Genomic DNA, 13575 nt, shown 5'->3' on the forward strand with positions numbered 1-13575 from the left:
GGAGGGGGTGGAAGTATGCACTGGCCTCCTTCCTGTGGCCTTCATGGGGAAAGGGAGCAGAGCACAGTGGTTAGGACCCAGGTGGGCCTGGGTTCTAGTCCCAGCTTCATTGCTTTTCATACTGCGACCTTGGGCTACTACTTCCTTAACCTCCTAGAGCCTCGAATCCTCATTTGCAAAGTGGAAAAAATGAGAGCATCTTCCTAGCAGGATTCTGTCCTCCGCAAATGATCTAAAGGCACATAAAATGCTGAGCACAACTCTTGGCACATAGTCAGCCCTCAATAAATCATAGCTGCTTTATGATGAAGGTGACAGAGGCAGGGAACTCTGTTCCGTCCCCAAACAAGGACCTGGCCCAGGCTGTGTGCAAGCGCCCTTCTCCCATCATTCTCCCGGCTTAGATGGAAAAGGAAAATATTGTCTTGTGTGAATTCAGGAGCCAAGTTAAAGAATCCTGCAAATGAGCAGGGGCCACCTCCTCCTGGGAAGGCTGTTTCCCTAACCCCAGGGCCGGGACGCCGTGTCTGATAGGGTGTTTGCCTGGCTCCTCACAGCCCTGCCCCTGACCCAGGGATGGCCTCTGCCCCGGGTGAGCTCTTCTGTTCTGGGAGACTGGTGAAAGCTTTCCCGTCATCCTGTGCAGCCCCAACCACCATCACCAGAGCCCCAGCTATGTGTGGTGGGAATAGGGAGCTGGCACCCCAAGTTCACGGCCAGACCTCAGTTCCCTGAGCCCAGCCTTCCTCCTGCCGAGCCATGTGCAGCAGGATCACAGGAAGAGCCAGCTTGGTAGAATATGCAGAGAAGCCCTAGCAAGGGGACAGCAGCACTAATGTCACACACACACACACACACACACACACACACACACACACACACACCCCGCCAGCAGGTAGGCAGAGCCATGATGATTGGCAGGCCAGCTTTTGGGGAACCATGAGCAGAGGAGGCAACAGCAAGGGGCTCCGGGGCCCAGGGCGGGCAGAGTGGGGAAGGGATCTGAAGGGAGGGAGAGAGGCAAGGGCCTGGAAACCAGTCGGTGGTCTGCGGCCCAGGCCTGCTGTGCCAGGTACCCCCTGCCCCACGAGCCTAATTGCAGCCATTGCTTCTAGGGTTGTGACCCCAGCCCCACAGAGCTGGGGGCCCTGTGGAATGCCTACCTTCACGGGATGACCCTGGTGGGAGGAGGGCGGGGAGCCATACACGCGTGAGCCTCTGGCTCCCTGATAACCCGGAGCCCGGCCGACTGCAAGCTGTCACTCAGGGCGTACCTTCAGTGGGGTGAAGGGCAGAAGCCCAGCCTTCCCACCTCCCCATGTTACGAACTTTAGTGCCACTTCTGTCAGCTCTTATGTTTGATGTCTGCTTAGCACTTTGTAAATGATCCCCAAATTGACAAAGGTCCTCTTTGGCAAGCTAGCGGGTCTCGGGGGGAGTGTCCCTGTCGGGGGTTACCTGTGAAGTGCAGGGCATTTAGCATCTCTGGCCACCTGCCCATCACCCTCTAGAATAAACCTATCTGTTCACTACTGTGTCCCCCGTGTCCGGCACACACCTTGCTCTTCTTATAGCACTTCCTAACCCTTCTAGAAGGTGCCCCTGCTCCCGGCTGAAAACCCCTGTAGTAGCCATATCATTCAGCACCCTGATGGCAGTGCTCCCCCCACCGCACCCCCAGTTCTGAATACATGTTCTTATTAGAAGTTGATTGCCACAGGGCAGCCCTGGGGGAGGCAGATCCTTATCCACAAAAGCCACCTCCTACTCTGGCCCCATGGCTCATTGGTTAGCGTATCGAGTGGAGTCTGGCACCCAGTATGGAACGGTATGTCTCGCGTGTGGCCTGACCCTGCAGGACGTGTGCTGATTCCTCCCGCCCTGGACAGACAGCGTTGCCGCCTATGGCCTGATACTGCGTTTGCTTTTCTTTTGGCAGCCACCTTCTTGTTTGTTGATTTGTGGTCACCTAAAACCAAGGACTTTCCCCTTTGGTCCACTACTGGTCTCTTCTAGTCCAAAGTTACTGGAAGCCTCGAAAATTGAAAAGACGCTCGTAGCCCATCAGCTACGAGTTGGCCCACAGCCCCTGTGCGCAGGTCTGGGGTCTCGGTAGTGCCTTCGTAGTGAGTGAGTCCTCTTCACCCATCCCCGTCCTTCATTTTGTACCTTCTACACATGGGACTGCTTAGCCATGGACGGTCTAACTGTGCCCCTGATAAAAATAATGTAGAGGCCAAGCCTTGGGCATGATCAGTCTGGACTGATAGTGACCAGGACTGCTTGGCGTGGCTTGTCTGTCCTCGAGTGGACCCAGTGATCCCAGCTCCACCCGACATTGCTCTGTCTTGTCCACCAGAGTATCTCTAAGTGCATCTGTCAGCCGCCTCGCCGAAATCTCGATGGGCGGCATTCCACAGGACTTCAAGGCTTGGAGGAGATGCAGTCGGCTGAGCGTGACTTGTCCTGCCACCACTTCCTCTGCCCCGTGTTCCAAACGTCCTGTGCTCTCCATTCAGCAGTTTCCAAGGGTTCAGCTTTGCCTTCTGGGTTTCTAGAGTGTTCCCTATTCCTTCTTGTGAAAAGAGGGACAGCTTGTCTAGGGGACATCTTTTCTGTTCCCCATGATTCCATAGGGTAACCAAAGTGGTGACCCAGTGTCATCGTTGATTCAGTTTCTGTTGAAAGGTGCTCTTGCACATTCTTTTCATCTGTTTTACTTCAGTCCATCCGGTTTAATTAAGAGCGACATCAGCTGGGCACCATCGCACCGGCCTGTAATCCCGGCAACTCAGGAGGCTAACGCAGGAGGATTGCAAGTTCAAGGCCTACCTCAGCAACTTAGTGAACCTCTGTCTCAAAATTTAAAATGAATAAGTAAAAAGGGCTAGGGATGTAGCTCAGTGGTAGAATGTCCTGGGTTCAATCCCCAGTACCAAAAAATAAAAAATAAAAGATGGATGTCAGATAACATAGTGGAGGCAAGGGAAAGGGGTGGTTCTGGCTCTCTCTGCCGTCTGTTTAGCGTCAACATGTGGGGCTCCAGTTCTTCCTCATTCTCTTGTGCTCCAAACATACGTTTAGGTTTTTCAAAAACCTTTTGGGGCTGGAATTACAATAGTAGAGTGCTTGGCCCTGAGTTCAATCCCTAGCACTGGGAAAAAAATGTTCTTTAAAAAAAAAACCAAACCACCTTTAGGATGGTCCTGTTTAGTTCTCCTGATGGCCTGTTTGTATCTAAATGCCCTCTGGTTATTTACATGTCCATGGCTGGTCCAGCTAGACCTCAGGCTCTGAGGACACAGACCTCCCTGGCTGAAGTCAGTGCACCGTCCCCAGTTCCCACGTCCCCTGTGAGGATGCTTCTCGGTCTTCAGGGATGATCTGGAGTGCAGGAGGAGGCAGGGCTACCAACACTATGCGGTTTGATGGTGCGTCAGGCAGGCGCGTCATCATGGAAAATTCTTTACGGAGTGTGCAGATCCATTTACACGGGCCTCGCTGCTTCTGCAAACTGCACATTCCTTCAGATCAGTCCACCGTTCCCTCTTCCCACCAAACCTCAGTCACGCCTCAGGGGGGTTAGAATATGGTTTCAGGCCTCACTCCTCTCTCCGCCGTCAGCTTGGTTTTCATAGGGAATCTGGCTGGGTTCCTGGTTTCTTGTCTGGGCTGGGTCATCCTGGGACTCCCTTTGGGTGGCAGGACTCCACCCCAGATTTAGAGCCCTTTTTAAATTTTATTTTTCTTATACTATAGATTGAACCTGCCGATCGATGTTCTACCACTGAGCCACATCCCCAGTCCTCTTTATTTATTTTATTTTGAGACAGGTTCTGGCTAAGTTGCCCAGGCCGGTCTTGAACTTGGTGATCCTCCTGTCTTAGCCTCCCAAGTTGCTGGGATCACAGGTGTGTGCCACCATGGCTGGCATAGTGTGCCTCTTCTTATGGGGCTTATGGGGCCCAGGCTCTGGCAGCCAACGGACCCCCACTGGTGGCTGGGCTGAATGACGGCAGAGCTGAAGGAGGGGGGGGGCGTCTAGTTGATTGGAAACCAGTGTGGTTCCCGTCAGGATTCCTGGAGCAGATAGGTCTCTCCTTGGCCTTCCCCATGGACTTCCTAGGTGGCCTCCCACCCGCTGTCAGAGTTGCTGAAGCTCCATGAGAATTGAGCAGTCACCCTGAAGTGTACACCCTGCCCTTTGACCTACCTGTCCCTGTCCAGACAGTTGCTCAGCCCAGGGCAGGGAGGAAGAGCGTGCCCACCCCCCAGAGTAAATGGGAAGGGGTTTCAAGGCACAGCTGGTTTGCATACCCTCAGGGGACAGATCAAGGGGGCACTGAGCTGGATCTTAGCAGGTAACCAATGGCGAGTTGAAGGATATAGGGGTCCCTGTTGGAGGTCCCTCCAGGCAGGGACCTGGCCTCTGCAGGTGAACCATCTGTGGAGGGCTGGGTGAGGTGTAGGGAGGTCTTGTGTGTCTGCATCACAAGAACTACCTTGGTCACACTGTTCTACTTTGGAGAGGTACAATAGTCCAGTGCTTCTCAAAGTGTGGTCCTTAGACCAGTAGCTTCAGCACCACCTGGGAACTCGTTAAAAATGCCCCTTCCCAGAGCTTCTGAGCCAGATTCTGGAGGTAGAGCCAGCAGTCTGTTGAACCGTAGCTCTTCAGGTGATTCTGCCTGGCACACTAGTAAGTTTAACTTTGGAGCCAGAATGCTAGGTATGTGGCCTTCAGCCAGTAACCTAACCTCTCTGATTCTCTATTGAATGCCTCATCTATACAATGGGAACACTTCCAGCCACCTTGATATCGTGGCGATAAAATGAGAATGCTTTTAAGGAATCCAGTGCTTGGCCTCTGATTTCATTGTCACTCTCTCTTTTTAGGTAGTATCTGATGCTGCAGAGCAGGGCGTGGCCATCACAGGGAACCAGACCTTCAACAACTGGAACTGGCCAAATGCAATGATTTTTGCAGCCACGGTCATCACCACCATTGGTAGGTTTCCTGAGATCCTCAGGGTGCCTCCCTCTGGGCCCTCACTTCTCGGAACCTTAGAGGAATCTAGTTTTGGTGATTCACCTGCATTGGGAGTAAAATCTGGCCTGTTACACTTTGTCCTTTCGACTGCTAAGGATTTAGTGTCCCTGGTGACTGTCAGTGGCTGCAAGATTGTTTTCCTGGGTTCTGAGCCTTTTCAACAGAAGCAGTGACACAGCCTGGTGGCTGACCATGCAGGAGACCGCTTCTCTGTGGCTCCATAGCCCACCACTCCAGAAGGGCTCCCTGCCATGTGTTCTCTTCCACCACCCGGGTCGACTAGGTGCAGCTGGCCACTTCTTGCTCACTTTGTTGTGACAGTCAAATGACGGCTGCAGCAGGCGTCCTCGAAATGCCCAGCTGGCCTGATGACCCAGATGGCTCCTCCCACCCCGCGGCCCACAGCGGTGCTGGCTGACAGCTGGGAGCTCAGCAGGGAGGAAACGGCCCCTCCGTGTGGCTCGGGATCTCAGTGTGGCTGAGGGAGAAGCTCCTGAGCCCCCAGCCCACCCAGCAGCACTTCCACTGCTTCCTGTGGTCAAGCTGAATCAAAGGGAGAAGAAGGGTCCCTCCTTGATGGGAGCAGGTGGGGGGGACTGAGTGTGGCCATCCCTGGAGAACATACACGGCAGTTCCTCTGGGGTGTCGGCCAGAGCGGGTGATGCCTCTGATTTGCACAGTGCTACCATGTGAACCAGTGGAGGGCCTGCTCTGGGGGCGGCCTACCCCTGCCTGCAGGCAGCTCCAGTGGGATGGGGACAGAGCCACCACAGTGGCAGCACAAACGATCATGGCCAGAGTGGGATCAAGGAAAGTGTCATTACTTAAATATTGATGTGAGATCAATATCAACTGGTCCCAGAGAATGGGCTTCCCACAAGGGGTATGTGTGCGTGTGCGTGCATGTGTGTGCGTGTGCATGAGTGGGGGGGGGGCCATTCTGGGGTGGGAGGCCCTTCCCCCTGCCATGCCTGTGACCTGGTCCTCATTGTCTCCTCCCTCAGGTTATGGCAATGTGGCCCCCAAGACCCCCGCCGGGCGCCTCTTCTGTGTCTTCTACGGTCTCTTCGGGGTACCTCTCTGTCTGACCTGGATCAGTGCCCTGGGAAAGTTCTTCGGAGGACGTGCCAAGAGGCTGGGCCAGTTCCTCACCAGGAGAGGCATGAGCCTGGTATGTCCCCAGTCCTAGGAGCTGACAGAGTTGGGGGGACTGTGAAAAGGGAGGGGGGGATAGGAAGGGCTTCAGGAATTGGAGGGTGGGCACATGGTGGTTTTGGTGACTCTGCCCACTGTGTCAGGACGGGAGCATCCCTCCCCCTCCCTGCCTGGGGAGCAAGCCCCCTGGACACGCGGCCAGATGGCCTCTCCTAGTCGGGGTGTCCATGCTGGGTTTCTGAAGTCCCTGCCGCTGTCTGACTCTGTCTCCACCACCCTGCAGCGGAAGGCGCAGATCACGTGCACGGCCATCTTCATCGTGTGGGGCGTCCTGGTCCACCTGGTGATCCCGCCCTTCGTGTTCATGGTGACCGAGGAGTGGGACTACATTGGTGGCCTCTACTACTCTTTCATCACCATCTCCACCATCGGCTTTGGTGACTTTGTGGCTGGTGCGTCCCTGTTCCCTCCCCACCTTCTCTTCTGCTCCTTCTCCAGTTTCAACCCAGCAGCCTTTTGCGGGTGTCCGGGTGACTGTCCTCCTCCTGGCTCCTTGCTGTCTCCCCAACTCAGAGCTCTGGTCACTTGGGGCTGGGAGGAGGGCCTGCACCTGCAGGGTTGGGCTCTTACCCAGAGCCAGGCCCTGTCCCATCGAGGCACGGCCTGCTGTCAGTCACCAGAGCAGAGGGTGCTGTCTTGAAGCTTTGGCTCAGAGGCCAACTCTGCTCTTGCCACAGGCTACTAAAGACAAGGCAGGCCTTCTCCTCACCGCCCTGCCCCCTCAGCCCTCATTCCCCCTCCTCCTCCTCTACTTAATCCCTGGAGGAGAGGAAAGGCAGGGAGATTCTTTAGCCCCTTTGTCTGGAGGCCTGCAACCAACACTCAAGCTCTTGTGCCTGTGGCCTGCACAGCCTCTGGGTTCTTAATCTTCTTGACACCCTGCTAGTGTTTGTTCCCTCCATGCCTGTGCCCTGCCCAGCTGACCTCCACCTCTACTCCAGGGCCTCTGGACTTTACCCCAACTCCCCACCCAGAGGGCAGGGGCAGGTCACCCCCTCTGCCCCACTGCATGTGGAATGTGGGGAGGGGGCAGCTGAGTGGGTGGGAGGAACAGGAAGGCCAGTGCGAACACTCCACTGACCCCCGGCTACTCTGAGCCTGCCTGCTGTTGTAAATGTAAAGGCACAACCCTGCCATTGTCTAGCCCTGGGGCCCAGAGCAGGCTGAGGGGGAGCCTTTGAATTAGGGACGGCTAGCGGCTGCTGAACCACTCTTCCTGGCTCCTGCAAGGCAGCAAATCTGCTTCTTACCTGTAAAATTATTAATTATTAAATTATTAAATTATTATTATTATTAAAATAATGCCCACCACACACGATGTGAAAAATGAGACATGTCTGTTCCTGAGTGCAGCTGTGTTGGTGTGGCCCTCATCACTGTCACTGGCATACTCTGCTCAGGATCAGGAGCCTTCAGCAAGACTGACAGCACCCTGCAGACAGAACACCTCCTGAGACCCAGCCCCGCCTGACCCCCTGCGGGGAGCCTAATCTGAGGCGGGAGGTCACTCTCCTGCAGTCCCTTCTCTTGAGCTCCTCCCAGCCTGAGGGAGGAGGTAGGATAGAGATTGACACAGTCGCAAGTGCGAATTCAGGGAAGAAATCTCAATCCTAGAGTCACCAGAACTCCGGGGTGACCCAGGAAGGCTCCTGCAGCTGGCACCAGGAACCCGGTCTGAGAGGAGGGGGACGAGGAGTGGGCAGAGCCCTCCAGGCCCCGGGAGAGCCAGTGTCGAGAAAGGCAGAAACAGGGAGTCGGAGGCAGACCAGGCCCAAAGGAGAACAGAGACAGTTAGGAGTACAGTGCTGGGTCAGGGCATCTCAGCACAGGCACCAGCCTCACTCAACGGTGAAGCAGCAAGTCCCTCCTCTGTGTGGAGCTGCTAGTGCCTCGTCGTCGTCGTGCAGGTTCCGTCCTGTTTTTAACTGAGCTCTCACAGACACACTCCAGCTGGGCCCAGCAGAGTGCCTCACTGAAGGCACCCAGGAGCTGTTTCTTTTCTTTCTTTGTTTTTTGGGCAGGCACCAGGGATTGAACCCCGGGGTGTTTAACCACTGAGCTACATCCCTAGCGGCACCCCCCCTCCACTTTAAATATTTATTTCTTAGTTGTAGTTGGTCACAATACCTTTATTTGATTTATTTTTATGTGGTGCTGGGGATCAAACCCAGGGCCTTGCACGTGCTAGGCGAGCGTCCTACCACTGAGCCACAACCCCAGCCCTACGTCCCTAGCCCCTTTATGTTTCATTTTGAGCAGGGTCTTACTGAGTTGCTTAGGGCCTTGCTAAGTGCTGAGGCTGGCTTGGAACTTTGAGATGATCCTCCTGCCTCAGCCTCCCGAGTTGCTGGGATTACAGGCGTGGGCCACCCCTCCCAGCTGTGAGCTGTTTCTTGACTCATGTGTTGGTTACTTACTACAACAGAACCCCAAAACTTCTTTATTCCCCCCCCACCCAGAAGGTAACCACCGTCCTGACTTTTTTTTCCCAAGACAAGTTCTCCCTAGATTGCTGAGAGTCTTGCTAGGTTGCTGAGGCTGGCATTCAAACTTCAATCCTCCCACCTCACCCTCCCGAGCGGCTGGTATCGGAGGTATGCGCCACTGCGCCCTCTTGTCTTGACTTTTTCTAAGCGAGCACACGGGGGCTCAGAGAAGGGCTGGGAAGGGACATGAGCAATGTGGCCAGGGTTCTTCAGGAAGAAGACGGGTGAGGGTAGCCCAGAGCCTGGGACAGCCCATTTCTTTTATACTATGTGACCCCAACACCACCACCACATACACCCTGTTGTAGCATGGCACTGGCTCAGACAGCATGACTCTGGCCATTACAGGTCCCTGCTGACCCTTTATGACCCTCTGGACTTCCCCTCCCTTCAGGTGTGAACCCCAGTGCCAACTACCACGCCTTGTACCGGTACTTTGTGGAGCTCTGGATCTACCTGGGGCTGGCCTGGCTGTCCCTCTTTGTCAACTGGAAGGTGAGCATGTTTGTGGAGGTCCACAAAGCCATTAAGAAGAGGCGGAGACGGCGGAAGGAGTCCTTCGAGAGCTCCCCACACTCCCGGAAGGCCCTGGGGATGGCAGGCGGCGCGGCCTCCAAGGACGTCAACATCTTCAGCTTCCTGTCCAAAAAGGAAGAGACCTACAATGACCTCATCAAGCAGATCGGGAAGAAGGCCATGAAGACCAGTGGGGGTGGGGAGAGGGTCCCAGGACCTGGGCTGGGGCCTCCGGGGGCTGGGCTGCCCGCGCTCCCCGCCTCCCGGGCGTCCCTGGTGGTCTACACCAAGAACCGCGCCCCCAGCTTGGAAGAGGTGTCACAGACGCTCAGGAGCAAAGGGCACGTGTCGAGGTCCCCTGGAGAGGAGGACCAGCCGCAGGCCCCCGAGGACAGCTCCCCGACCTCCGAGGTGTTCATCAACCAGCTGGATCGCATCAGCGAGGAGGACGAGCCCTGGGGGGCCCGGGACTACCACCCGCTCATCTTCCAGAACGCCAGCATTGCCTTTGTGAACGAGGAGGCCAGCCTCCTGGACGAGGAGACCTCTAAGTCCTCTCTGGAGGACAACCTGGTGGGGGAGGAGCAGCCCCAGGAGGGGGACGCCACCCAGGTGCCCCTGAACATGGGCAAGTTCCCCTCGTCGGATGAGTCCACCTTCACCAGCACCGAGTCGGAGCTTTCCGTGCCTTACGAGCAGCTGATGAACGAGTACAATAAGGCAAACAGCCCCAAAGGCACCTGAGGCGGGCCGGCTCCTCACCCCACCTTTGATGGCTCTTCCCTTCACCCCGGGGTATCCCGCGGTGGCCAAGAGCCCGGGCTCCTGGTCGGGCAGCCCTGCAGCTGGGAGTGGGGAGCCAGGGGCCTTCCCTTTCCTCTGTCCCCTCCAGCTGGTTGCCCTGATGGAACATGGCGCATGCCCAGGACAGGGCCTCTGCTCTCTGCGGAGCAGCACCCTAGTGTGGAGAGGCCACTGTCCTGAGCGTGAACGGTGTTACTGATGACTGGGAGGCATGTGGGCCGGCAGCACTGACCTGGGGAGGCCCACGCCCGCCTGGGTCTTAGCCTGTCTTCAGTTGAGCGTCATACGGTTTCCTGAGGCCAGTGGCCTCGGCCATTTGAGTCCACCAGTATTAAGGATCAATTTCCATGTGCCTGGCGCTGAGCTAGGAGTTTCACAGAGGGGAGGGGCTGTAGACCGGGGGTCTGCCTTTTTGAGTACTTGAGTGTTTGGGAGGTTCAGCTGTGATGTTGAGGTCTGGGCTTCTCAGTACCCCAACAGTATTAGGGCCCATCTCCCCATCTACCTGTGGATGCCCTTTAGGCCCCCACTGCAAACCTCAGGAGGGCAGAGGCCGCAGCGGGAGGGGAGCTGAGCTGATAAGCAGGAACTGAAGCACCCCAAAGCCAGCATGGGCCCAGGGGCCTGCCCTCTTGCCCCAGAGCCATGTCCCTGTCTCAGGCCTTCAGCCCATCATTGGCAGACAAGGCTTTCTGCACTTACCTAAGTGGTGGGAGGAAGAGAGGGTGGTGGACCTGGTCCGTGGAAGCTGGGGACAGGGGTCTACAAGGGCGTTCAAGGGTGAGGCTTAGCTCGGGCTAACTCTGCCCTCGCCCCTCTCTTTCACTACTTCCCCCCAAAGTTGCATGCCCCTGGCCTGAGTACTCACACACCCATCCTGCTGTCTCCGCATCCCCTAGGCTCGGTCACAGACCTCGCTGCCCCTCTCACAGACCGCCTCACCTGTACCCACCACTCCCCCCCACCCCGGGGCCAGGGCATGAGGCCAGATTGCTCGCGGCCCACCAATGGAGAATGGCCCAAACTGTGAATTGAGCTCCTCTCTCTGCTACTGTATGGCTTGAGTGCATGTGTGCGTGACGTGTGGGAAAGGAAGGCCTCTGGGCTGAGAAGAGAGAATGCGAAGCCGTACGCGGACTCCGTTTCTTTCTGGTGAGGGGTGGGTAGAACTCGCTGCTGCCTGAGTTTGGGGTTTTGTTGATGTGCACCCCAGGACCAGCCCACTCTGCCCTGAATGTTGTTGTTACTGTTCTTCTCTTTTTTTTTTTTTTTTTTTTTTAATGAACTGCTGTTTTATATACCTGGAAATCTGTTTGCTTCAGAGCCAGTGGTTAAAGAGCAGGGTCCCAAGGATGGGGACATCCACTGTGTACCCTGCTGCCCCCCAACTCAACTGAGACTTTTGTGATGTAAGCCGAAGTTCCATCAAGAGCCAAGTCCCCAAGCAGAGTTGATGGCAGGGAGCAAAGGTAGAGAAGGGTGTCCTGCAGGTGGCTGGGTGCTGGCAGGAGGGACAGGAGCCCAGTCGCAGCCCAACACCCTCTGACGCTCAGCCCCGCCCTCCCTCGCACCTCTGCTCAGGGGCAGATTGAGCTAGAGGGTCCCTCCCCGCCATGTGGAGCTGGCAGGGGGCATGTGCACGCCCGCTCACTCTGAACGGTTGCAGTGGCCAGCCGGGGGGTGTGGAAGGAGCAGCCTGTGTTCTGCGCAGGGTTCCATGAGCTCATCTCATTGCCGACTGCTGGAATCACACACTGTATGTACATACTGGTTATGATGGCAAATGTAATTTATTTTAACATTTTTACAATAAAATCTATGGACAGGCCAGCTTGCTGTGTACTGGGGAGGGAGGGAGGCAGGGTGGAAAGGGGACTGGTGTGTGGCCTTTAGGGAAGGGGGCTCGCTGGGAAGACCCACAGAGGGCAGAGAGGACTCGGGACAGGCTGCCTCCAGGAGGACAGGTGCAGTCTGAAAGGGAAAGAAGGAGGAGGGGATAGAGAAGAGGCAGGCCTCCAGGTGAGGCTGGGGAGGAGCCCAAGGAACAGGGGACAGGGAGGTGGAGGGCCAGACACCACCTTGTCCTGTTTACTGGCTTCATACCCAGTGAAGCTTGAGAGAATGACATTGCAACAGCCCCATCAGGTGGGGATTCCACCCACTGCCGTAAAACACCCCATTGAGGTGGCCGCACAAACAGCCCTACCAGCCGGGTGGCCTGGGTAGGAATCCGAGCTCCCCGTTTCTCCTGGGATTTTGCACAGGACAACTTCTCTGTGCTGTTTTCCACGAGGGGATGGATGTGTCTACGAGGGATCACCACCACAGTTTCCATGTCCACGGGTTCCACCTACCGCCACTTAACACTACTCAAGGAAAAAAGTGTCCTGTAGTTGCTGCCCCAGATCTTAGATGGGAGAGTGGGCACTGAACACACTCATTGTGCGTGAACCACACGGTAGAGCAACTACCACAAGGAGGTACACTGTGTTAGGTATTTGAAATAAGCCAGATATCAGGTTAAGCCATGTGGGAGCGTGTGTCCACGTCTGTGCAAATACATGCCATTTTGTGTAGGGGACTTGAACCTCCTCAGATTTCAGTACTCGGGGGAGAGCCTGGAGTCCCCCCCGACAGATGCAGCGGCTGGGCTGCACTTGGTCCCAACCCTCCCTTTTTGCCAGCACCTCTCCCCCATCTCTCTCTGTCACGTACACATGACCAGGGTTCTCTGGTTTTACTCAACCCCCCACTCCGTCTTGAGGTGTCAGTTGCATATCACTAAACATTGACACTGGGCCATGTCACAAAACCCCTGACTCGCACAGCTCAGCACCCCTACAACAGGTCTCTGGGCCCATCTGCAGAGTGGAGACGGCAGCCAGGGCAGCCAGGTTGTGCAGCTTTGCGGGTTCCCATCTTGCAGGCTTCTGTTTGAATGACAGAGCTGTGGTCTTGGGCCCCTGGGGCCAAGCTTCACCTGGAGCTGTCTGAGGAGGTGGAAGGTCAGGGAGGCAGGACTTCAGCTGCAGCTAGTCGGGCCAGGAGACCCCAAGTTCCTGAAGTCCTGGGCAGAGGAGGGGTGCCCCGCAGGGCCATGGGGGACGAGCACAGTGCCAATGTGCTGTGGGGTGGAGGGGAGGCTGGGGAGGTGGTGAGCAGGCAGTTGGGATGTCACTGGACACCCTGGCAGGGGGTGACCCCTGTGATTCCTGGAGGAGCAAGCCCTATAGACTCACTGGGGTCCTCACATGCAGTCCCCCAGGCACCGCTCCTAGTGCAGTGGAACCATCCCACAGCCCAGCCCCAACCCAGCTGGGTCACTGGCCTCCAGGGGCCTCCTGCCCCAGTGGTCAACTAGCGCTCTGCTCTCCACCAGCACCACTGCACTGACCACTGACTGGGCCCGAGTGCCCACCAGGAGTGGAGCACTGTGAGGGGACAACATCTGCATGCAGGGGGCCTGCCACTCCTTCTTTTTGATTGGGGTGCTTCACCACAGAG

General features: G+C 56.4%; 1 protein-coding gene across 2 annotated transcripts in view; it reads left to right on the forward strand.

Annotated features, from left to right (window-relative positions):
* The window catches only part of Kcnk5 (potassium two pore domain channel subfamily K member 5), a 41672-nt gene extending 29773 nt beyond the window's left edge, over nucleotides 1-11899 (forward strand). For both annotated transcript variants that reach the window (XM_005318731.5, XM_078020072.1), the window contains exons 2-5: nucleotides 4897-5008; nucleotides 6055-6221; nucleotides 6489-6657; nucleotides 9146-11899. In XM_005318731.5, the coding sequence (XP_005318788.2) occupies nucleotides 4897-5008; nucleotides 6055-6221; nucleotides 6489-6657; nucleotides 9146-10011 (1314 nt within the window). In that variant the 3' untranslated portion in view covers nucleotides 10012-11899. The remainder of the gene's footprint in view (nucleotides 1-4896; nucleotides 5009-6054; nucleotides 6222-6488; nucleotides 6658-9145) is intronic.
* The last annotated feature ends 1676 nt before the right edge of the window (nucleotides 11900-13575 follow it).

This window comes from Ictidomys tridecemlineatus, chromosome 8 (genome assembly GCF_052094955.1).
Source record: "Ictidomys tridecemlineatus isolate mIctTri1 chromosome 8, mIctTri1.hap1, whole genome shotgun sequence".
Lineage (NCBI taxonomy): Eukaryota > Metazoa > Chordata > Mammalia > Rodentia > Sciuridae > Ictidomys > Ictidomys tridecemlineatus.